This window comes from Raphanus sativus, chromosome 6, assembly GCF_000801105.2.
Source record: "Raphanus sativus cultivar WK10039 chromosome 6, ASM80110v3, whole genome shotgun sequence".
NCBI lineage: Eukaryota > Viridiplantae > Streptophyta > Magnoliopsida > Brassicales > Brassicaceae > Raphanus > Raphanus sativus.
Genome location: NC_079516.1, coordinates 50,676,439 through 50,699,327, shown reverse-complemented (window position 1 = coordinate 50,699,327; position 22,889 = coordinate 50,676,439). Strand labels below are relative to the sequence as shown.

The window sequence follows — 22,889 nt, the reverse complement described above, 5'->3', positions numbered from 1 at the left end:
AGTACCCATAATATTTTTTTTGTAAGAAAAGTATCCCATTATATTACCACGTGTTCATCATATATTAAACTTCAGTTACCTTTACAAATTGCCTAGACTTCATAGTTGTTGATATAGAATAACCTTTGAAGGATATAAGTATTTCAAATTAAATTAGTTACTAGATTTTGACCGGCCCTTAAAAAGGGCGGGTATATTTTTGGTTAGAAAAACTATTTTACGTAATAAAAATTATGATTTTTGATAAATTATATATTTAAAGTTTTTATGAAATTTGTCTTAAATTTACTTATATGACTTATATTTGTTATTTTAAATATGACTAAATTTTTAAAGACTCTAAATAATTCAAACCCGTAATATGATTTTATTTATTTAACCTGAATTTAAACTTATTTTACATTGATTTTTTTAATTTAAATAATATATTTATATCTTCAACACTCTATGTATTGAAAAATTCATTTGTGTATTTCAAAACATTTTCTATAATTTTATTAAATTTAGTTTATATGATTTAGTTTTTATTTTAAATGAAACTATTTTTAAGCAGTTGAGATAATTCAGACCTGTATTATGATTTTGTTGATTTAATCATTTGTTATTTCAACTTGAATTTATTTTGAAGTTTCCTTTAATAAATGCTTTTAAATAATTAATAACATGAAAGATTTTTTGGAAAGATATGGTGAAAACATTTAGGAAACAAAATTTTCAAAAATGCTAAGAATTGAATTATATTAAATACTCTCTAATGTAATTGCAAAATAATAATTTTTGATTGGTTGCAAATAATGCTGACAAAAAGGTAAGGGCGGTATATTTTTGTTGGAAAATTATTTTACGTAATAAAAGTTATGATTTTTGATAAATTATATATTTTAAATTTTTATGAAATTTATCTTAAATTTACTTATATGACTTATTTTTGTTATTTTAAATATGACTAAATTTTAGAATACTGTAAATAATTATAACCCGTAATATTATTTTATTTATTTAACCCAAAGTTAAACTTATTTTACACTGATTTTTTCAATTTAAATAAAATATAGAAAGAATGTTGTTTAATTTATCGTAAAATAATGGCAAAATTTTTAAATAAAAAGAAGTATTAAATATATTATCTATGTTTCTAAAAAATTATGATTTGTTATTAATTTATTGAAATATAATTGCTAAATGTGTAAATAAAAGAAAGTACACATCTTTACTATTCATGTTTCCAAACATATCTCAATATTTAATTTTATTAATATTTATTGTGTGTTTATTATAAAATAACACAAAGAATTTTATAAATACATGATAATTTCTAATAACAGAAGTTTGCAAGATTTGTATTCATTTTATTTATATTCAAGATTGTGTAAATCCTTTAAACTGGTTAACAAAAAAGAAAAATTAATAGCGCGGAATTGTATACTTTTAAATATTTTATTTTACAACTAAAATTTGTACTTCAAATTTTTATAGTGTGTTTTGTAATATTATTTAATAGTTAGTTGCAAAAAATATATTTAATAATTGTTTTATATATTTCAGAAAATAATAATTTAGCGTATTGAGTTCAGTTATTAAAATCCTTTTTCTGTGAACTTGGCCCATCAAAATCTAGAACTTGGTTATAAAGATTGTTTACCCGTTGAAAAAAATAGAAAAAGAAAGAAAAAAACAAAAAAAAGAAGATCATATGGGCCTTATTAATGTTTTCGTAGGGTTAGATTGGCTGCCTTTATTATGCTTCGAAATATGCATGTGGTTTAGAAAAGGTGTAACGTGATTGGCCGAGCGATTTTTGGATGAATAATTGAAAAAAATTCCACATATGGTAATGGCATATCTTTATAATTATTTCCAAAAACCAAGAGCAAAAACCTATTAGGTATTTTGCTTTAATAGTATAGATGAGTGCTGATTTGTAACTACAAAATGGATAAATATGAAATTATTAGAACTCTTTTTTTTACCAGTTAAATTCGTGACTTTTGGACCACGTTATTTTTTAACACGAGAGCATTGCATTTTAATTTGCAAGATTTTGTGATCATTAAAGAATACGAACTTTCGTATATATGATTAAACTGTCAGAAAGTTATGGATCGAAGCTTCTCATATGCCTGGCTGGTTCTAAACTGTCAAAATGGTCCGCTTGTAATCCACTTGTTATCTGTGATTAAACTATTCACCATTATTTTACTTGAATTCACACATTTTCGTAGAGCACATCTTAATTTAATTATTGAACTTCCTTCCAATACAAAATGATAATACACATTCCACGTACAGAAAATAAATATTTCGCTCGAACTATCAACCTGTAATACACGTGGTAGATCTCAGAGCTTCGCCTTAATCTAGCGAGCGATAGAGAAAATGATCTAACACACTTGTATTTTTTTCAATCATCTCACAACTAAATTATACTACTTCATTTGATCAATAGCTAAATAACTTATAGTTTCATATATAATTCGAGAAAATCCTTAGGGTTTCGAAAGGACATTTGTTAAGTAGACGCAAATATATACTAATAAAAAAATCTTGATTGATTATGGTTTTGAATCATCCAATTGATTATGGTATCATCATATCCAGATCATATACATATATATATATATATTAAAAATAATATGGAATGTTAAAAAGATAGTCAAATTTAGATGGATTAATTCTTTTGATGACAATAATGATTTTGTAAGTTATTACAAAGCAAATACATAAAATGAAACTACCATCAAACCATTATCCAACGAATTTTATATATATAATTTCATTTATTGTGGAAGGATATACAAAAGGATATATTGAAAAAATATATACAAAAGGAAGATATGTATATCAGGAGAGAAAAAAGTAAGTTGAGGTACTTTTTTTATTGATAAAAAAGTTGAGGTACTTCTCCAGGTAATATAGACGACAATACATACAATAGAGATTAAACCAGCTGTGGCCTGTGGGGGCGTCAATAATCGTCAAGAACGTTCGAGTCAAACACTTGTGTTTAATTGTTTATGTCATGTGTGATAATTAATCACAAGTTCACAGGCACAACCCAACTCACGTTATTTAAACCATCAGTGCGACGAAAATAAACAAACGATGTATCGCAATCCAACGGTCAAGGATAAGCTTTCTTCCCTTCCTGCATGGAACCAGATCACTTGAAGTGGCAGTTTGTAATAATAAAATCTCAGGGCGCCGACAAAAACTGAAAATGACGGTTAACGAGAATCTTCATGTAATAATTGTAGAAACCGACACTTCATATCAAAGTTAATTCAAACATAAGCTATGATTTGTACTTTAATCAATAAAATATAAACATTTGAAGTGTTATGACACTGGCCAAAGCAGTTGGAACTAGACTTTATCAGTTAAATATGAGATTCTTCACGCCGACTTTTCTCGGGATTTCAGGAATGACAACCCATTAACAGAGTGATTTATAGTGTTTTAATTAAGCACACTTGCTAATCATCTCAGTTTTCGTCTGATTGATAATAGTTTATTATATGATATCAAGTGGTCTTTTACATTGTTCGTACAAATTCATGTAAGACAAACGGTACAAAAGGTGCATTACAAGTCTTCTTAGTTTACATACCCTATGCATATCTCTCGGAGTTCGAAGGACGTGGTTGTAGATGTTTTTATCTTTATACAGATAAAATCTTTTGGATTTGAGAATCTTAGCTCTCATATGGTCAAAGATTTATGCAATTTCATCCTCGAACACAAAACCAGATTTTGCTCGATAGTGATATGCATATCGTATATCGTTAAATGATCAATATCTTCGTAAATAATGATGTAAGATACGTTAAAATTGATCTAACTATAATCACTTATTGTCACGCCAGTCTTTCTTTAAATATTAGTGAACTTATTGCATTTGTTCATTGTTTATAGTTTATACCCTCAATACCTAAAGACAGTGTCGTTAATTTCAAAGCAAATACACTAACCAAGATATAAATCATAAGCTATATCCATATTTAAGTTTATAGAATTCAGTAATTAATGTTTTCATCATTCTTATACAATGGCTATTTAGAGCATTTTGAAAACCCTTTATACATTCATTTTTACTCTGATGTATTTTTCTGTAATAAAAATTTCTATATCTAAAGAAAATGTAAAATAACATTATTTTTATCCTAAATAGATGTGGAAAATATCATATTTATACTTTACCATAAAAATAGAAAATTTCCATTATAAGAACATATACGAGAGCAAAATCTAATTCGATTAGAAAATTCTTCGATTTAGAAGAAAATATTCCATATAAATTTGTTGGGAATAGTCATATATCTATTTTCTTGGCAAAAAGGTGTTAATTTTCCACCACGTACCTTTTTATTTGTAACCGTACACAAACGTTTCATAATTTTGTTTTCTCTTTCCCAATATGATACACAAAATAATCGTCGATGACGCAGTTCAAAGCCAACAATATGTAACTGTGCGTTATATGCTGAGCTGACCATACCCTTGGTTTGCTTGCTATACCTAATACGTCTCAGACACTGACCTGTGCATGTACGCCATGTAAGAAATGAAACCGCTTCAGTGCACGCCACGTAGGTCTCTGGTCTCGAGAATCTGCAATAAACTTGGGGACTCCACAAATCCACACCAATATTTTTGTGCACTCCTATGCAGACCTCTTTCTTCAGATATTCTCTTCGATACGAAGCAATATATTTAACATTTAACAATTAGCGATAACTAATCGACTATACTCTGTACACTATAATTCTAAAGTAAGTGTCTTGTTACTTATTTCTGCGTTGGATTATTGAGATTTACGGATACATCTTTTGAATTAGTGTTTAAAAAACTGATTTACAAGCCTGTCATAGTTTTTCAGAGTTTTCTCTTGTCACTTGAAATGGCTTTCAATAATTACATATATAAATTACCAATTAACACAATTCACTTTACATAAAATTGAAAGTGTTTAATCGCTATATTTTACGAAATATTGAATTTGATTCGTAAAAGAGTTAATGTATTGTTTTAAAATAATTTAGACTATTTAAAACTATATAATTTATAATAAATATGAATTCACAAGAAATAATTTAAACTGATATCAGTATCACTGAGACTAGACTGAATTTATACTAAATAAAAACATCATGATATACTAAAAGTTATATATATATATATATATATATATATACTATATAAGTAGCAAAATTATAAATTGTGAAGATAATATCAACAAATCTGAACACTCCAGTTATCATGTAAATATGGTATAAAACCACTGCTTAAAACCAGTGGTGACCATTACAAACAGAAGAATAATGAGTGAAACCTATAACCAAAAAAAATTGAATGATGGTCCATCATCTTATCTTAGCTGATAATTGTCATTCTTATCTTAAATGTATCTTAACCAATATTTTCTTACAAATTATATGTTCTTTTTTTCTTTTGATAAACTTCAAATTATATGTTCATATTCACTCTGAATTCACAAAACACACACTCTCATTTCTTACATGTGTCACCACACCCTTTTACACAAACAAAACAAAAAGATCAAATTATCAGACACATTCATAAATAAAGAAATACCACTAGGAGAAAATCTGCAAAAGAGAGGTATGGGGTTAGACGTTTGTTGCCCCCATTACAAGGAACCAGAAACCCCATTACATACCTTTTTTCTCTGTGAGTTTGCGCATAAAATCTGGGAAAACATCCTGGTTAAGAACACATCTCACATAGCTGTAGGAGACTCCTTCAAAGTTGCAATCACCCGGTTCTGCCAGGCTATATGTCTTCCCCCAGTAGGAGTCTCGACAGACATTATGCTTTGGATTTGTTGGTCAATCTGGAAGGACCGTAACTCCCGCCTCTTTGAGAATCGAGGATCGTCACCTGAGGAGATAGCAATAAGAGGGATCAGGCTAGCGAGAGAATGGATCCAAGCACAACAGGCACATGAGAAAAATGAGAAAAAAACTACCTCGAATGGACTATCAACAGAGACAACCGACGACGAATCTGGTTAAATGTCGAACAGATGCGGCTTGGAATAAAGGAAGGAAGAAGGCATGTCTGGCTTGGATCTTCAACGGACTACCAAACACTCTCCAGAGGAGTGGATCGACGACACATGATTTCGTCAACTCCCCCTTGATCGCAGAAGAACTTGCGATTCGATCAGGGCTTTGCATGGCGGCAACGATGGAGCTCTCAAAGCTCAAAATTTGCTCCGACAGCTCAACGCTCATAGCAGCAATCAACAACAAATACCAGATGAAGGAAATTGTGGGTATCGTCAGAGACATCCAAGAAATCTCCTCTGGTTTCGATTTCATAGTTTTCTCGCATATCTCTCGTAAGGACAATGGAGAGACATACTCTCTTGCTAAACATGCCTTAGAGCTTTCTCTTTGTAATATTTAACCCCTTGTGGACCGACATTGTCGTTTGGGTTTTAATTAAGTAATTTCGTGAAAAAAAAAAGGAAACATTTTCCCGAAGTACAGGGCACACAAGTTGAACATAGGCTCCATTTCATCAATAAGTAACTTTTTCTGCACTTTCATTAATAATTATTTAAAAAATGAAATTAAGACACATCATCATCTGATTCATGAACCTTTTTCTCCATCCTCCAACTATAAATACATCTTCTCTACTTCCGCTCTCTCATCACTCTCATTATCCATCACACACCAATAAAAACACTCAGACCTTAAAAAAAAAAACAGAGTCAGCAAAAAATGCCTTCTCTTGAGAACTCTGTAACTGTAATCTCAAGAAGCAGAGTCTTCCCTGACCAAAAGTCAACCCTCGTTGACCTCAAGCTCTCCGTCTCCGACCTCCCCATGCTCTCTTGCCACTACATCCAGAAAGGCTGCCTCTTCACGCGCCCTCACCTTCCTCCGCACGCGCTTCTCTCCCACCTCAAACGCTCCCTCTCTCTGACCCTCTCCCACTTCCCTCCACTCGCCGGCCGACTCTCCACCTCCGAAGACGGCCACGTCTTCCTCACCTGCAACGACGCCGGCGCTGATTTCGTCTCCGCCGCCGCGAAATCCGTCGGCGTCAGCGACGTGATCGGCGGAATCGACGTTCCGGACGTCGTCAAGGAGTTTTTCACTTACGACAGGACGGTGAGCTACGACGGGCATAACAGACCGATCCTCGCCGTCCAGGTGACGGAGCTAAACGACGGCGTTTTCATCGGTTGCTCCGTTAACCACGCCGTGACCGACGGAACGTCGCTGTGGAATTTCATCAACACGTTCGCTGAGGTGTCGAGAAGAGGAGTTGGGGACGTGACACGTCATCCTGATTTTACGCGGGAGTCTGTGCTAATCTCACCGGCTGTTCTGAAAGTACCCCGAGGTGGGCCCAAGGTGACGTTCAACGAGAACGAGCCGTTACGTGAGCGGATCTTCAGTTTCACTAGAGAGCAGATTCTCGAGCTGAAAGCGATTGTGAACAAGAAGAGAACCTGGACGGTGGTGGATAACGGCGTCGAGGTGCTGGGGAAGCAGAGCAACGACAAAATTAACGGAAAAGAGAACGGTAAACTGACGGAAATGCTGGAGAGTTTGTTACTAAGAAACGACGCCGTTTCGAAGACGGGGAACAAGCCCGTGGAGATCTCTTCGTTTCAGTCTCTATCCGCTTTGCTCTGGCGCGCGATCACTCGAGCGAGGAAGCTCCCGAGCTCCAAAACGACGACGTTTCGCATGGCCGTGAACTGCCGCCACCGTCTGAGCCCGAAACTGGACGCGGAGTACTTCGGAAACGCGATACAGAGCGTTCCGACGTTTGCTGCGGCTGGAGAGGTTCTGTCTCGGGATCTCCGGTGGTCCGCGGAGCAGCTCAACCAGAGCGTCGCGGCTCACCAGGACGGGAAGATTCGAAGCGTCGTGGCGGATTGGGAGGCGAATCCGAGGTGTTTTCCTCTCGGGAACCCCGACGGAGCGTCGGTGACTATGGGGAGCTCGCCGAGGTTTCCGATGTACGATAACGATTTCGGGTGGGGGAGGCCGGTGGCGGTTAGGAGCGGGCGGGCGAATAAATTCGACGGGAAGATCTCTGCGTTTCCGGGGAGGGATGGAAACGGGAGCGTTGATTTGGAGGTGGTGTTAGCGCCGGAGACGATGGCTGGGATAGAATCTGACGACGAGTTTATGCGATACGTGTCGAAGAAGTAACGGAATTGATGTAATAACGTAACGGTTTGCTTTTTCTTTTTTTAATGTGTCTGAAGAACTTTAACAATGTAATATTGTAATGAAATTCTGTAAAAGTTGTTGACTCCATAAAATATGTTGCATTTACACTTTGGGCGTTACAAGTTTTCGCTTTGATTTGTTATATTGTCCTTGATGACCTAAAGACAAATCATCTTCTCATTACGCTATTAATCTCTGTGTGTTGTCAAAGAACACTTGTTGTTAAGCATTTCGTCTCGATAGAGCTGTTAGTTTTGGTTCCAAGATCTCTGTGTTTTTCTACTCTTTCTTTGCTTAGGACTGTTTTGACTCCTCATGTTGCTGGCGACGAGTGATAAAAGAGTATGTGCCGGAGGAAGAGTACAAGGATAACATCAGAAAATGGTCCATGAGTACAATCTTTCTCTATTGCAAGTGACATAAGTATCTAAATGTGTGTTTGTTTTTGTATTAATACGTACCAGAGGTTTGATGCTGCTGAGCTCTCGTTCTTCTGTATTGTAATATACCAACTGCTTGGGGATGGACTTTTTTGTTGTGATTTAATCTCTTACAAAACCCTAACTAAGGATGGTTCTCATGTCATGTTTTTCTATACAAGAGATACTCTTTTTGTTGTCTCTCTCTCAACTCTAGTTCTTCTTCAACCCCTTGCCAGAAAATCATTAACGTAAACAATGCCAAGAAATACTGAAAACAGGTCATGTTTGTTTCCACCTAAGTTCACACTTAATGATTTTCTACTCATTTCACTACTGTTTTACCAAACACTCTTGGATTGTCTGAAAGCATGGAAATTTGAAAATAGGATTCAAAATGTATCATCAACATGATGTGAATGACCAAGAAAGAGGATGTTATCATCAACATGATGTGAATGACCAAGAAAGAGGATGTTAACACAAAATTCTGCAATTTAACATGTCTCGTTTCATCAAAGTTGGGTTAAAGCCCATGTAATTGTAAAAGATTGTTGGGGAGGAACAATAAATAAACACACAAGCCCACGCACGAAACTGTGTTTTAAGAAGAGCTTGCTTCCGTCCCTTCCCTCCTCTCCTCTCTCCATCGTATCATTTGGACCGAACACGCAACTCAAGAGAAGTAGGGAGGGGGCTTATCCTTCGTAATATCATTCGAGTGAGAAGGGTATTTTAGTCAATTAATGTCCAAACACATTATTCAACGTGTTCTCTTCGAGTAAACGAACAAAATCTGAAAACGTAACAAGAAGTCGTAACCATTGTGGGGGATGGAGAGGAAGGAGCTCTGTCTACACACGCCATCATCAACGACTAGCTCTTTTTGATTCCTCCGTTGTCGTCGTCGTTACGATTTCAATTTGAAGCGGGCGGGGAGGGTAAAGGATGTCGGACGCTCTGATAAACGGATTGGCGGGAGCTGGGGGTGGGATCATTGCTCAACTCCTCACTTATCCTCTCCAAACTGTACCCCATTCCTCCTTTCTCTATTCACTGCTAATTTTGTTCATTCTTGTGGACTGATTGATAAAGCTTAGATGGTGTTTTTCTGTTGGAAATTAGGTGAATACGCGCCAACAGACGGAGCGAGATCTCAAGAGGGAGAAGAAGAAACTTGGCACTTTCCAACACATGTGCCAGGTAATGTTCTCTCCTCACGATTGCTTATTACGATTTAGAGGAACTTCTTCAATTGCTCTGTTTTTTCTTTTTTTTTCGGTATTTTGAAAGGTTGTGAAACAAGAAGGATGGGGGCGACTGTATGGTGGATTGGCTCCGTCTCTAGTTGGAACCGCGGCGTCACAGGTTACAATTCTCTCTCTGCAAGAATCTTTTATTTTGTTAGCCATTTTGTGGTTTGAAAAGTTTTAGTAGACTAGTATATGAAAGAAAATACCAACTTCTCTAAGTTTGTTTTACTTAGGCTCTCACTCTTTTTAGAGTATTGATTGACAGGGTGTGTACTATTACTTCTACCAAGTGTTTCGTAACCAAGTTGAAGCTGCTGCTCTTCGACAAAAGAAGAAAGGGTTGGGTGACGGATCTGTTGGCATGTTCTCTTCTCTCCTTGTTGCTGCCTTAGCTGGGTAAAATATATCAAAATCATTTGTTAGATTCTGCTATATGATACATTTAACTTTTTGAAATGGTTGCAAAATTAGCATCTAGGTGCATTGCCTCTTCTGGAGTACTTGCTGATGCTATCATCTCTGCTTTTATAAGTGTTGTTGTTTTTTAATGAACTATAGTTCAATGATTGTAACCTTTTCCTCTTTCTACTGCCTTTGTTGTCTCATTTGAAAGTATAATAGCTCTTTCCATGTGCAGATCAGTTAATGTTCTTATGACAAATCCAATCTGGGTGATTGTTACACGCATGCAGGTATAATCATACCTCTCCAATCATCTTCTCTGTATTTTTGGTACATTCTTTTTTTTTTTTAGTTTTGCGTTCATTTCTCATCCTAATTCTTCTTGTATATATTAATGCAGACCCACAAAAAAATACCAAAAGGTCTGCAGACTGTCCCCGAGCCACCTTCTGCTGATGTTGGAGCTCTTGTTCCAGTTGAGCCTCGTCCATATGGAACCGTTAATACGGTATGAGGCAGTTTCACGTATTTACAAACCAAAAGAACTTTGACTTTTACCTGATTGCAATACCAAAATTAAACTTATTTCAAACTCTATAAACCTCTCTCACTTGAACCATGTTTCAGATTCAAGAGATTTACGATGAAGCTGGAGTGACTGGCTTCTGGAAAGGTGTAATTCCGACATTGATCATGGTAATGCTTTTGAAAAACTACACTCTTATATTGTTTGTGTAGGTGTTGCATTTCTGACTGTTTTGAAAAACTTCACAGGTTTGTAATCCAGCAATGCAATTTATGTTATACGAGACAATGTTATCAAAGCTGAAGAAAAAACGTGCGCTCAAGGGTAGCACCAACGTGACGGCTTTGGAGGTTCAGACTCTACCTTTTTTGTTCCATTTTGATAAGATGTTTCTTCGTTTGCCATTATTTTCATGTTTTTTTTCTTGCCCCCATAGACATTTCTTCTTGGAGCTGTGGCTAAACTCGGAGCTACAGTCACAACTTATCCTCTCTTGGTTGTAAAGTCACGACTTCAAGCCAAACAGGTCACCACAGGGGACAAAAGACAACATTACAAAGGTTTTTTACTTACTAACTCTTCTTGTTATAGAAGATCGTTAGAAAATGCCACAAAACTCATTTTTCTAATTCGTTGAGCGTTGAATTACAGGAACGCTGGATGCGATTCTGAAGATGATACGATATGAAGGGCTGCACGGGTTCTACAAAGGGATGAGCACGAAGATTGTTCAGAGCGTTTTCGCTGCTGCTGTGCTGTTCATGATCAAGGAAGAGCTTGTCAAGGGTGCTAAGCTTTTGCTCTCCAACGCCACTTCTAGCAATGTCAAGTCCAAGCCTTCTTGAAGCTCAATCCAACTATAGGATTTGGAAATAAGATTGAAAAAAAGAGAGGTTAAATTGAACTTCCAATAGTTTCTTGATTAGTTATCACACACTATTGGAATGCCATGTTCATGATTATTACAATTTAGTATTGTATTTCTGCAAGAGTATTGTGATTTTTATCATTTTATTTTTATTCTTGGCCTCTGATTTCTCTACAAAATAATTAAAATTAATCCTCAATATATATTGGATCAAATCTAATTGTATAAAGAAACAAATCTTCAGTCTTTTAAGTTGCAGACTAGTCAAATATATGATGGAAATAATGTTTAGTTAGTTGACCAAATAGGTTAAATGTTTAATTTGACTGTCAAAAGTAACAAATTAAGTAACCTAACAATGCAAAACCGGAAATAAAAAGCAATTAATCATGTAAAATAGAGTAATCCTTTGAAGCCCATTACAGGCCTTACAGCCCAATTCATGTGTCGAGGAAACGACATCGTATTAAACGAGTGTTGACTGAAAACGTCTCCAAGCATTATCAGTATATCGTTGTCTTCCTCCTCGATACATTTCGCAGAAACCTAGAGATTATTGGTGTATTCTCTGGATCCGATCTGTTCGCCATGGAAGATAAGAAGGCAGAATCGACGAACAAGAACGTTAAGAAGGCAAATCTGTTGGAGCACAACTCGATCAAGCACATCCTCGACGAGTCCGTCTCTGACGTAAGGCCTTTTTGCTTTTCCTCTATATTCTCTGAATGAATCTGTTTAGATTACGATCTTCTTCATCCTTTGTCCTTTTTCGATGCGTAGATCGTCAAGAGCCGTGGATACAAGGAGGATGTGAGGCTGAGCAACCTGAAACTGATCTTAGGGACGATTATCATCGTGGTTGCTCTCGTTGCGCAGTTCTACAACAAGAAGTTTCCGGAGAACAGAGACTTTTTGATCGGATGCATCGCATCATATCCTTCCTTTCTTTATTGCTTTGGATTCGTTGCTTAGATAGAGATTAGAGAGAGAACTGTAATGTGGCTCGATTTGATTGTGCTTAGGAATAGATTCACTGTGTATAGAGTATTACTATGTAAGATGTGTTTATATTTGGATGCTTGTGGATGAGATGTTTGGGTTCTTTGACTATGGCAAGTATGTGGTGCTGAATGGGGTGTTGCAGCTGATTCTGTACACTAAAGAGAAGAATGCCATATTGTTCACCTATCCTCCTGAGGTTTGTTTTCTCAATTGCTGAGAGTAGATTTTTTTCTTTTCTTTTCATTGAGAAGCAATCTTTGATTGTTTGTGTTTACTTGGACTGACTTCTTGTTTCTTTTGGTGTTGTTTGTGGTTGGTTCTGTCTTGTTATTTGAAAACATTATTGTTCAACCAATAGATAGGTTTTGGGATGTAATAGTGGACTTGTTTTCCTCTCATTCTTACCAGCTTGAAGAAGATTATTCGTCTCATATATAGTTTGTATCCAAGAGGATAAGATTATTTTTTGTTTTAGTCATTTCGTTCTTTACTCATTAGTTAGGTCTAGAACATGCAACAGAAAGAGCTCCTCCATTTTGTGTTGCTGAGACCATTTCAATTTGATACAGTAATTTTGATCACCGGTTTGTTTCATTCTGTGTTGTCAAACACACAAAAGAGTTCTAAAGCGCTCTGGCTTATACATGTATATTTATGCACACTTTCACTTGTTTTGCTTAGCTCATCATTTGCTACGACATTCGGAATCATAAAATGGGTTGGTTGAATGCGCAGGGATCATTCACCAGCACTGGATTGGTTGTGTCTTCAAAGCTGCCGAGATTCTCTGATGAGTACACTCTCACCATTGACAGTGCTGATCCAAAATCGATCTCAGCTGGGAAGTCAGTACAACTCACCAAAAGTGTCACTCAATGGTCTCTCTCCCTCACTCTCTGCATTTTTTTTCTAACTCTCCCTCACGCTTTATCTAGGCATCATTTTTTTTCTTGGGGACAAATATGTACGCATCATAATTTCGAGCTTGTTCATATGGTGTTTGTGTATAATTCAGGTTCACGAAAGATGGAGTTCTTGTTGAGGGTTTGTTTTGGAAGGACGTGGAAGCATTGATCAAGGACTATGCAAAAGAAGAACCAAAGAAGAAGAAATGATGATTATATTATGGAGAAAATAATGTTCTTTAAAACTTCTAAATGTTTCGTTTTAGACTACTAAAAATCAATGGCAGACATTTTGTTAGAGATGACATCAATATTCCCGATAAGAATATTCCAGTTTTTTTTTGTTGTAACAAAACGAATCGAATTTTATCTGAGATTGTGGACAAAAAGATAAAAGGATATCTCCAGGAAAGCCAATGGCTCACATTTCAAGTTCATGACATAAGTTGTTGGCTATTTTCTTACTATATTTTATTTTGGGTAACATGTTAAGCTTTGTTGGCTACTTTTTCATATTGTAAAGTTTGTGTTTCGTATTTCTACACCAACCAAACATGCATTTGTCGTTTAGTGTATTAGTAATATTTTACACATAAGTCAAATGCCAACAACTCTGAGTGGCTTGGATTGCCATCGGCTTTCTAGGCAGCTCTCGTATGTGCCCCGGGAAAGTTTCGTTTGTAGTTGGAAAAACCAATTAAAAAACTCCGGAGCTCAACAAAGTGATGCATACATGTCACCCATCAACAAATATTCCTAATCAAGATCATATAATCCATTCATTTATTATCCATCCATTTGTTACAAAATTTTATAATCTATCCATACGTTCGAGTTAGAGGCATTGAGAAATTTGTAATAAAAAATTGAACACAAGCCATTCTCCGTCCTTGATGGGGCCCATTTAACCGAAGCGCATCAGACATTACTCAAGTTGACGTGGCACCTGGTCGAAGTCGGTTACCGCAGGGACCCACCCCTAATTATGTAGGACCTACCAACCCACCCATTGGGCTTGTGGCTTGAGTTTGTGTGCGTGTGCTCAATCAAACGACACCGGATCTCAAATGCAATCAAACTAACCACATTTAATTAAGTCCTCTCGCATCCGCCAAAGCGTTCTTATAAACACAGACGCTGTTGTAATTTCTTATCTTTTTCTCCATCTTCAGCTAACGCGAACGGAATCCACAATCCTCTCTCTCTCTCTCTCTCTAGAACAACATATTCAACAACGCAGCGTCTCTCTCTCTATAACGAACCCTTACCCCTCTATCGCATTCGAAACCTGTGGATTGATTGATTTATTTGAACCATTAATCGCTTCTGGATTCTTCGTTTGATTCTCCGTACTACGAACTAGATAACGTTTTACCGATCCGAGTAATTTTGAATATGGCCGATTCTAGGAAGCGATACGCCGGAGACGATCATCCCGACGATGCGTCGGATACATCGTCGTCCACCGTCGATTCTCGATCTAACGGCGCCGCTGGATCCGACGAACGCGAGGCTGGAGTTTCTTCAGATCCGTTGACCGAGCAAGGCGGACGAGGCTTTCTCCTGGGAGAGGATAGGGTTCTGAGGTGGTTGCAGGCGTTGGATATGCAAGTCCTCGGAGCTTGTCGAGGCGACGAGAGGTTGAAGCCGTTGTTGAAGATGGATGTATCTAACGGTGTGGCTGAAGATCGATTGCTCGCTCATCTTAGCCAGGTTTAATTCAATCTCTATGCGATTTTTTTTGTTTTTTATTACTTTTGAGCTTTGAGATCAGAATCTGATTTTGGTTTTTTTCTTCAACAGCACTTTGAGCCAGCGGAAATCGGTATGCTGGCGAGATGTTTCTGCATACCATTGGTTTCGCTTCGCGTTGGGAAGATCAGCAAGGAAGGGTCCCTAATGCGCCCCTCTCCTGTTAGGTATATATATATCAAACCACGTTTCATGAGTCCTCTCTTTGTTTTTGAGCCTTTGCAAAAATGATATTTGTTTTGAGCCTTAGGCTATTAGAGCTGTAGGAATAATAACAACTAGAATGTTAGCTAATTGTTTCTATGCAATCCTTTAATTGGCTCTTCTTTTTTTTCACCTTCGGCTAAAACGAATTATGGTTTTGGAATCATCTGATGATTGATATACTTGTCGGAAATGTTTTCCTGAAGATTTTGTTTGACACTACTCTCTCCCAGAGTTTCTCATGGTTTCTTCAAACACGTTTTTTTTCCTTTTCCATATACTATACCTGTTTTCCAAATTAAATGTTGCATACTCATCTTTTGCAGTTTTAACATGTGCTAACACTTTGGAGGAAATGGCAAATATATTAACACAACTCCATCTTTATCTATTTGGTTAGTTCTGTTTGTATCAATTTGTAAATTCTAACTTTTTAGTAATCAGGTCTATTACATGACTGACTTGCTTTGCTTTTAACAAAAGATTGTTAGAAATCATAGGAACTCAAATCAGTTGTACGGTGATGCTTCCAAATAAAATGTATCTTTTATTGTAGGTAATGTGGGCGTAATCTGTTATGATCACTGGTAGATGATGAAGTAAAGGTAGTTTCGCCTCTAATGTTGTACTGTCTGCTCTTGATTGCTAGTCATATAGGGCTTAACTTAACTGTTTGTCATGATATCACTGACTGACTATATATCCTTCTTAACAAATATATTATCACGCTCCGGCATTCATTTAATCGATTATTGGTTTTTATTTAAGCTTTTTGTTTGATTTAGATTCTCTGTAGTTTCTTCTTGTTACTAATCTATTGAAATGGTCTTCTTTTTGTTGTATTGGTGGAACCATCTGTTGAATAATATGATAATGGATTTGTCTAAAGTTTGTTTCAGGCAGCTCTTAGATAATCAGGTTCTTGACCCCTTTTGATTAGAATTTTTGGTGCTTCTTCTAAGTTGCACGCTGGAGTAGAATTTTTGGTGCTTGAGGTCCTGATGCTGTGTTATGAATAATGTTGTCCAGTTTGGCTGAGCTAAGTCTTAATAAGTGCCGAGTACCAAATTGCTATACATATCTTCCCATGAATGAATAAAGCTCGGATAGTGTTCTCTATGTTGTGTGAAAGATTAATAGTAGCACAGTTGTTATGAAACAGTTTAGCATGTTTATGTTAGTAGATTCTTAGTTTTTTTCTAATTTGAATAAGGGGCTACTTCCCAATTTTTGTGAGCACTAGAGAAGCTGGTGGACTTCATCAACTTTTTTTGTTTGTGTCTGGTTTTCAGCATCTAGTATTTATTTCCTAAGGGGTTTACCTTTGATATTAGAGACTTACCGACTAATTACTTATCACTTTTTAATTGGTCAGGGGCAACTTGAGCCTTATGGTCCTGCCAACATCAGACTTGCGACTCTCATTTATTGGAGACAATGGCCACTCAGAGCAACTCTTCACTTATGCCAACAAATCTCAGTGCTCTGCGGTGTCAATTGAGGAGATATCTGCAGACAGCTCCGGTAGATCATTTGTTATAAGGATCGCAGATGGCAGCACTTTTTACTATTGGTGCTCAGAGAAGTCAAAACTTCTAGGAATTGAACTGCGTAGGAAGGTTTGTGAGACAGAGATGATCCTATTTTTCGAATACTGAGTCTTTGCATCTAAATTTTCTCATTATCTGTTTATGATTTTATTTCTGATTCGTCTCTGTAGATGGATGAATTGATCAAGAAGAAGCCATCAGTCTCAGAACTAACTGGAATTGAAGAATCTCGTCTTGGCTCTGTTGCGTCTCATCTCCGTTTGTATCTCATGGGTTCGGTGGTACCTAACAACAAAGGTTGTCTGGTCCCAACTCCTGATGCATCATCGTCTTCTGGCTCTTCTGAAACAAGTGCTTCCTCCTCTGCTACTGCATCATCAATTCGGGCGTGCCACTCTGGGACGCAACTATCAAAGACACATGGAAGCCTCAGCTCTACGTCAAGTTCCTTCAAAGAAAACACACCGAGAGACTCTTATCTACATATCTCCAACAGAGATGAACCAAAACAATGCAGTGAAGGCCATTTCTCGATCTTAGATAGTTTGCCCATTACCTCCGTCCCCACCGGTGCAGGAGGAGAAGGTGAAGAAGCAGCAGCTGATAGTAATGGAATCAGTCAAATTCTCTTTTCTGAAGCAGCGGACTTAGGACTAAGTACACTGACCTTGCCGCCACAGTTTCCTATGAAGATGGGTCCACCAGTGTTTTCACCATATTACTGTTGGTGTCCTCCGAGCACTTCATCGATTCACGCACCATCTGCTTCTTATCAGTTCCCTCCACTATCCATCGAGCTACCTTTGCTTCCACCTCTTTCCTCCTTACTGCCATCATCAGGATCAGATGGGTTCTTGATTCCATCATCACCACTCGATCTCTCTGACATCCCTCCATTGCCTTTAGTCCACCACATACCCATACCTGGCCCATCATCATCATCCTCATCTTCCCAGCAGCAGATGATGATTCCTATAATGTGCGACCCTATCGTTCACATTCCGGTTATGGATATATGCTCGTCGGGTCAAGCCTATCTGGTAAGCGCTGGACCTACCGGGATGATACCCACGGGGATGCCTCCACTCCCGGTGGAGAATGAGTCGCTGGTGGAGAAAGGAGCAAGAGAGACGCTGAGATTGCTCATAAGCGGAGCCAATGCAACAACCACGGCTCCTTTGAATCACCACCACGGAAGCAGAGGTCTGTACAGTGGAACAAGGGATGTGAGTGGAGTGAGCTTGTTTGCACCCATTGGGCTGAACCAACCAAGTGCAAGTGACGGAGGAGATGGTAGTGGTGAGAGTGTGAGCTCAGGCGAAGCAGTGCATGTTCCTCCCAAAGAAACTTCTGGTTAGTGTTTTTTTTTGCGGTTCTTTGTAGCAAGTGTTTTTTCCAAAATGGTAATCTAAAAAAAAGTGTATAGAAAGAGGGGGCTTGTGTGAAACTCATCCCTCGCTTTGTTCTTTGGTTTTTGTTCAGCCGAACTCTTTTGTTATAAGGTGTAATTAGTCTATTTTTTTTCTTATGTGTAGCTTGGTTTTTATCTTCGTCATGTTTTGAATCTTAAAAGGAGGCTAATCCCAGCCCAACGGGTAATAATGGAAAGTTGTTTTGGCATAGTAACACACCTTTTGAAACTTGCAGACTTATATAATTTTACTGGTAGGTAAATTTTAGAGGTACATGTATACAGATGAGTATTATTGAAAAAAGTATACGTTGTATGACAAGTATAAGAGTTGCACATGTGTACGCATGCCAATGACGAAGACAAAACAGTCGTATACATTAATATATGATAGCGTCATAGTGCTTATTTTCTCGTATTAAATTCCAAAAAATGCTACTCGTTATTGTTAAAAAAATTTGACAAATGTGAGCATTGAGAAAAAAAGATCTAATCCAGATTCGTGGACAACAAGTGATAGCAATGTCTTCAAATTATAAAACTAATATTACTATAGGAAAATTCTCTACTTAACCAAAAGAAGGAAAAAAATAAAGAGAGGAAAAAGAGTAGTGATTAAGGTCTGAGAATAATACAGCTAATTGATTCTACTAAACTAATTGGCCGTTGGATAAATCACGCATTATATATTCTGCAATATATAAATATATTGTCGCTTACCAGATCTCATCTGGACATAAAAAAAAAACACAAGACAGAAGACGAGATCGCATCTCGACCGTTACTTGAGAGAGAAGATCACATCTGGACCGTCAAAATAAGTTACTAGACACAGTAGTAGTGTTATGGAATAACAGAAGAAAAGGAAATAATAAATATTCTTGTCGCCCACTTGATCTCGCTCTCTCTCGCATCAAACTTTCTTCTTCTCTCCATCGACTCTACTTCCAACGCGTGTCCTCCTCTCCTCACTCTCCTCCTATCTCTTCCTCCGATCTCTCAGCTTCTCTTCTTCCTCTGTATCATCATCGCTTTTAACCGAATCTTAATCTCAAGACTAATGGATCCCGATATCAAGAAGAAGTGCAGATTAACTCCAGAAGACAACACGACGACGACGACTCCGCCGCTTCTCCTAATCTCCGTCGATGACGTCATCGAGCAAGTCATGCCATACATAACCGACCCCAAAGACCGAGACTCCGCCTCCCTCGTCTGCCGCAGATGGTTCAAGATCGACTCCGAGACCAGAGAGCACGTCACCATGGCCCTCTGCTACACCTCAACCCCCGATCGCCTCAGCCGCCGCTTCCCGAATCTCAGGTCCCTCAAGCTCAAAGGGAAGCCTCGCGCCGCCATGTTCAACCTCATCCCCGAGAACTGGGGCGGGTTCGTCACCCCCTGGGTCAACGAGATCGCCGCGTCGCTCCGGAGGCTCAAGTCGGTGCACTTTAGGAGGATGATCGTCAGCGATTTGGATCTGGATGTTTTGGCTAGGGCGAGGTTGGATGAGCTCGAGGCCTTGAAGCTTGATAAGTGCTCTGGGTTCTCTACTGATGGACTCTTGAGCATCGTTAAACACTGCAGGTACGTTTTTTTTTGTTTTTTTTTTATTACATAGCCTTTTTTGTCGGAAGAAGAAACCGTATGTTAATAAAGTTTGTGTCTTTAGCTCCAATTGGGTAAGTGGAAACCTCTTTGGGTGCCTACTTTTGCACAATTCTGTTTTAACTACTATCATTACATATCCTTTTGTCCGAAGAAGAACCGTATGTTAATAAAGTTTGTGTCTTTAGCTCAATTGGATTTAGTAGAAACCTCTTTATTACATACTATTTGCAACTCTGTTTTGTCTGCTGTTATTACATTTCATTTGTACAAAGAACCGTAGTTACCGTACCTTTAAAAAAAAGTTTGTGTCTTTGGCTCTAATTGGGTAAGTGGGAAACTCAACTCTTTGATGCCTACTTTTTTATTACTGTCTTTGGTGATAATGTTGTTTGGACCTTACTTCATTTGGTTTTGCATAAATACCAGACTTATATCATCATGTTTTTTTTGTCTCTTTATGTTTGGTTTTCTTATAGTTTACACTTTTCTTTTATACATTGATTAGCAAAAAAGAGATTTGTCTTTTTGGGAGTTTCATGTTTTTATAATGTCTCCTTATTATGTTCTGTTGGCTTCTATGACACAGGAGAATAAAAACATTGTTAATGGAAGAGAGTTCTTTTCTTGAAAAAGATGGTAAATGGTTACACGAGCTTGCTCTCCACAACACATCTCTCGAGGTTCTAAACTTCTACATGACCGAGTTCACCAAAATCAGCCCCGGCGACTTGGAAACCATTGCTAGAAACTGCCGCCGCTCTCTGGTCTCCGTCAAGGTCGGCGACTTTGAGATTCTGGAGCTTGTTGGTTTCTTTAGAGCCGCGACTAACCTCGAAGAGTTCTGTGGTGGCTCCTTGAACGAGGATATTGGAAGACCTGAGAAGTACATGAACTTGACTTTCCCGCCGAAGCTGTGCCGTCTGGGTCTCTCGTACATGGGGCCTAATGAAATGCCCATACTGTTTCCGTTCGCTGCTCAGATCCGGAAGCTTGATCTGCTTTATGCGTTGCTTGAGACTGAGGATCATTGCACACTCATTCAAAGGTGTCCTAATTTGGAAGTTCTTGAGGTAAACTTAAATGCAGTATTTATTCTATATTCTATTTACTAATGTTCTAAAAATCGGGCGGCAAATCGGTAATATCCTTTTTTTTTTGTTTAAATCCAATTTATGCTACTTAAATCGATCGAAACTGTTTTAAATCGGGTTAAAAACAATCTGAATTCTTAAATCAAACAAAAATATTAAGGTTTCAGTCCACAAATTTGTCTAATTTTTCTTTTGTATATCTAATTTTTATAATTCACTTAAATTATTTTTATAACCAACCATAAAAAAACTAAAATATTTAACATAAATTTAGATCATATTTAAAAATAAATCAATAACTTATTAAGGCACCCAAATAATATCCATCTAGTGGTTAGTCCTCTACTAAGCACCTAGGTATTGCTTAGTGATTTTTTGAACATTGCTATCTACATGTGTACTCGTCACTAATCAGCTATCATGAATCTAGCATTGATTTTGCAAGTGTATAACATGTGGTGGTAAAGGGATATGAATGCAAAATATCTGACAGACAGTTCTTGCTGTGGTTTTTTCTTCAGACAAGGAATGTAATAGGAGACAGGGGTCTAGAGATTCTTGCACAGCACTGCAAAAATTTGAAGCGGCTGAGGATTGAACGAGGTGCAGATGAGCAAGGAATGGAGGACGAAGAAGGCTTAGTTTCACAAAGAGGACTAATCGCCTTATCTCAGGGCTGCCAGGAGCTAGAATACATGGCTGTCTACGTCTCAGACATAACCAACGAGTCACTCGAAAGCATAGGCACATACCTGAAAAACCTCTGTGACTTCCGCCTCGTCTTACTCGACAGAGAAGAGAGAATCACGGACCTGCCACTAGACAACGGAGTCCGTTCCCTCTTGATAGGATGCAAGAAACTCAGACGGTTTGCGTTTTATCTCAGACAGGGCGGGTTAACGGACGTGGGGTTAAGCTATATAGGACAGTACAGCCCCAACGTGAGGTGGATGCTTCTTGGTTACGTCGGTGAAACAGACGAGGGGCTAATGGAGTTCTCGAGAGGCTGTCCGAGTCTACAGAAGCTAGAGATGAGAGGGTGTTGTTTCAGCGAGCGAGCAATCGCTGCAGCGGTTATGAGGTTGCCTTCGTTGAGATACTTGTGGGTACAAGGGTATAGAGCATCGGTTAGGGGACAAGATTTGAGGTTGATGTCTAGACCGTACTGGAACATAGAGCTGATACCGTCTAGAAGAGTACCGGAAGTGAATCAGCTTGGAGAGGTAAGAGAGATGGAGCATCCGGCTCATATATTGGCTTACTACTCTTTGGCTGGTCAGAGAACAGATTGTCCACCAACTGTTAGAGTCCTAAAGGAGACATGATGATGATGATGATGATGATGATGATGATGATGCTGCTGATCCAAAGCAGGTTTGTATATAAAAAAAGATTTGGTTATTATATCATTTTCAGTCTCTTGAGTTTTGGGGGTTACATGAACTGTGTGATGTGATGATGTTTTCTTTTTTTTTGTTCACTTTCTGTTGGTATGGGTCAGTGGTTTTGAGAGATTTTATATAGTATCCTTGTTTGTAATAGAGCATATTTTATTGTTCTTTTTTTTTCCACATTTTATTGTTATCTTTTTTGAATAAAACCCCTCTTTTGAGAGATTTGTTATTTGACTCTAACAACTTGATATTTGTTGTTGCAAAGATCAAAGTATCCACAGT

The 22,889-nt window shown here is 37.6% G+C and overlaps 6 protein-coding genes across 9 annotated transcripts; all 6 read left to right on the top strand.

Annotated features, from left to right (window-relative positions):
- Nucleotides 1–5,991: 5,991 nt before the first annotated feature.
- On the top strand, nucleotides 5,992–6,429 carry LOC130495874 (uncharacterized). Its single transcript, XM_056987445.1, has one exon. The coding sequence runs from the start codon at nucleotides 5,992–5,994 to the stop codon at nucleotides 6,427–6,429; it is 438 nt and encodes a 145-aa protein (XP_056843425.1).
- Nucleotides 6,430–6,670: 241 nt separating this feature from the next.
- LOC108806811 (uncharacterized acetyltransferase At3g50280) lies at nucleotides 6,671–8,328 on the top strand. The gene has a single exon (XM_018579003.2). The coding sequence runs from the start codon at nucleotides 6,750–6,752 to the stop codon at nucleotides 8,196–8,198; it is 1,449 nt and encodes a 482-aa protein (XP_018434505.2). The 5' UTR covers nucleotides 6,671–6,749; the 3' UTR covers nucleotides 8,199–8,328.
- A 1,096-nt stretch (nucleotides 8,329–9,424) lies between these two features.
- On the top strand, nucleotides 9,425–11,853 carry LOC108807267 (peroxisomal nicotinamide adenine dinucleotide carrier). The gene is made up of 10 exons (XM_018579532.2): nucleotides 9,425–9,667; nucleotides 9,764–9,841; nucleotides 9,932–10,006; nucleotides 10,157–10,287; nucleotides 10,529–10,583; nucleotides 10,694–10,801; nucleotides 10,921–10,989; nucleotides 11,068–11,169; nucleotides 11,256–11,379; nucleotides 11,471–11,853. The coding sequence occupies exons 1-10, from the start codon at nucleotides 9,587–9,589 to the stop codon at nucleotides 11,662–11,664; spliced, it is 1,017 nt and encodes a 338-aa protein (XP_018435034.2). The 5' UTR covers nucleotides 9,425–9,586; the 3' UTR covers nucleotides 11,665–11,853.
- Nucleotides 11,854–12,186: 333 nt separating this feature from the next.
- On the top strand, nucleotides 12,187–14,031 carry LOC108838680 (signal peptidase complex subunit 2). Its single transcript, XM_056988124.1, has 5 exons — nucleotides 12,187–12,377; nucleotides 12,468–12,619; nucleotides 12,804–12,885; nucleotides 13,425–13,567; nucleotides 13,705–14,031. Exons 1-5 carry the CDS (start codon nucleotides 12,276–12,278, stop codon nucleotides 13,802–13,804), a joined length of 579 nt encoding a protein of 192 aa, XP_056844104.1. The 5' UTR covers nucleotides 12,187–12,275; the 3' UTR covers nucleotides 13,805–14,031.
- Nucleotides 14,032–14,744: 713 nt separating this feature from the next.
- On the top strand, nucleotides 14,745–18,648 carry LOC108813046 (uncharacterized). 4 transcript variants are annotated; one of them, XM_018585479.2, is made up of 5 exons: nucleotides 15,398–15,513; nucleotides 15,877–15,945; nucleotides 16,107–16,155; nucleotides 16,926–17,169; nucleotides 17,271–18,648. In XM_018585479.2, the coding sequence occupies exons 4-5, from the start codon at nucleotides 16,942–16,944 to the stop codon at nucleotides 18,456–18,458; spliced, it is 1,416 nt and encodes a 471-aa protein (XP_018440981.2). In that variant the 5' UTR covers nucleotides 15,398–15,513; nucleotides 15,877–15,945; nucleotides 16,107–16,155; nucleotides 16,926–16,941; the 3' UTR covers nucleotides 18,459–18,648. The 4 variants fall into 4 exon arrangements, with proteins under 4 accessions (XP_018440980.2, XP_018440981.2, XP_018440982.2 ...); XM_018585478.2 differs by lacking the exons at nucleotides 15,877–15,945; nucleotides 16,107–16,155 and adding an exon at nucleotides 14,745–15,307; XM_018585480.2 differs by lacking the exon at nucleotides 15,877–15,945.
- A 751-nt stretch (nucleotides 18,649–19,399) lies between these two features.
- LOC108813379 (coronatine-insensitive protein 1) lies at nucleotides 19,400–22,829 on the top strand. Its single transcript, XM_018585918.2, has 3 exons — nucleotides 19,400–20,098; nucleotides 20,709–21,192; nucleotides 21,735–22,829. The coding sequence occupies exons 1-3, from the start codon at nucleotides 19,572–19,574 to the stop codon at nucleotides 22,536–22,538; spliced, it is 1,815 nt and encodes a 604-aa protein (XP_018441420.2). The 5' UTR covers nucleotides 19,400–19,571; the 3' UTR covers nucleotides 22,539–22,829.
- The last annotated feature ends 60 nt before the right edge of the window (nucleotides 22,830–22,889 follow it).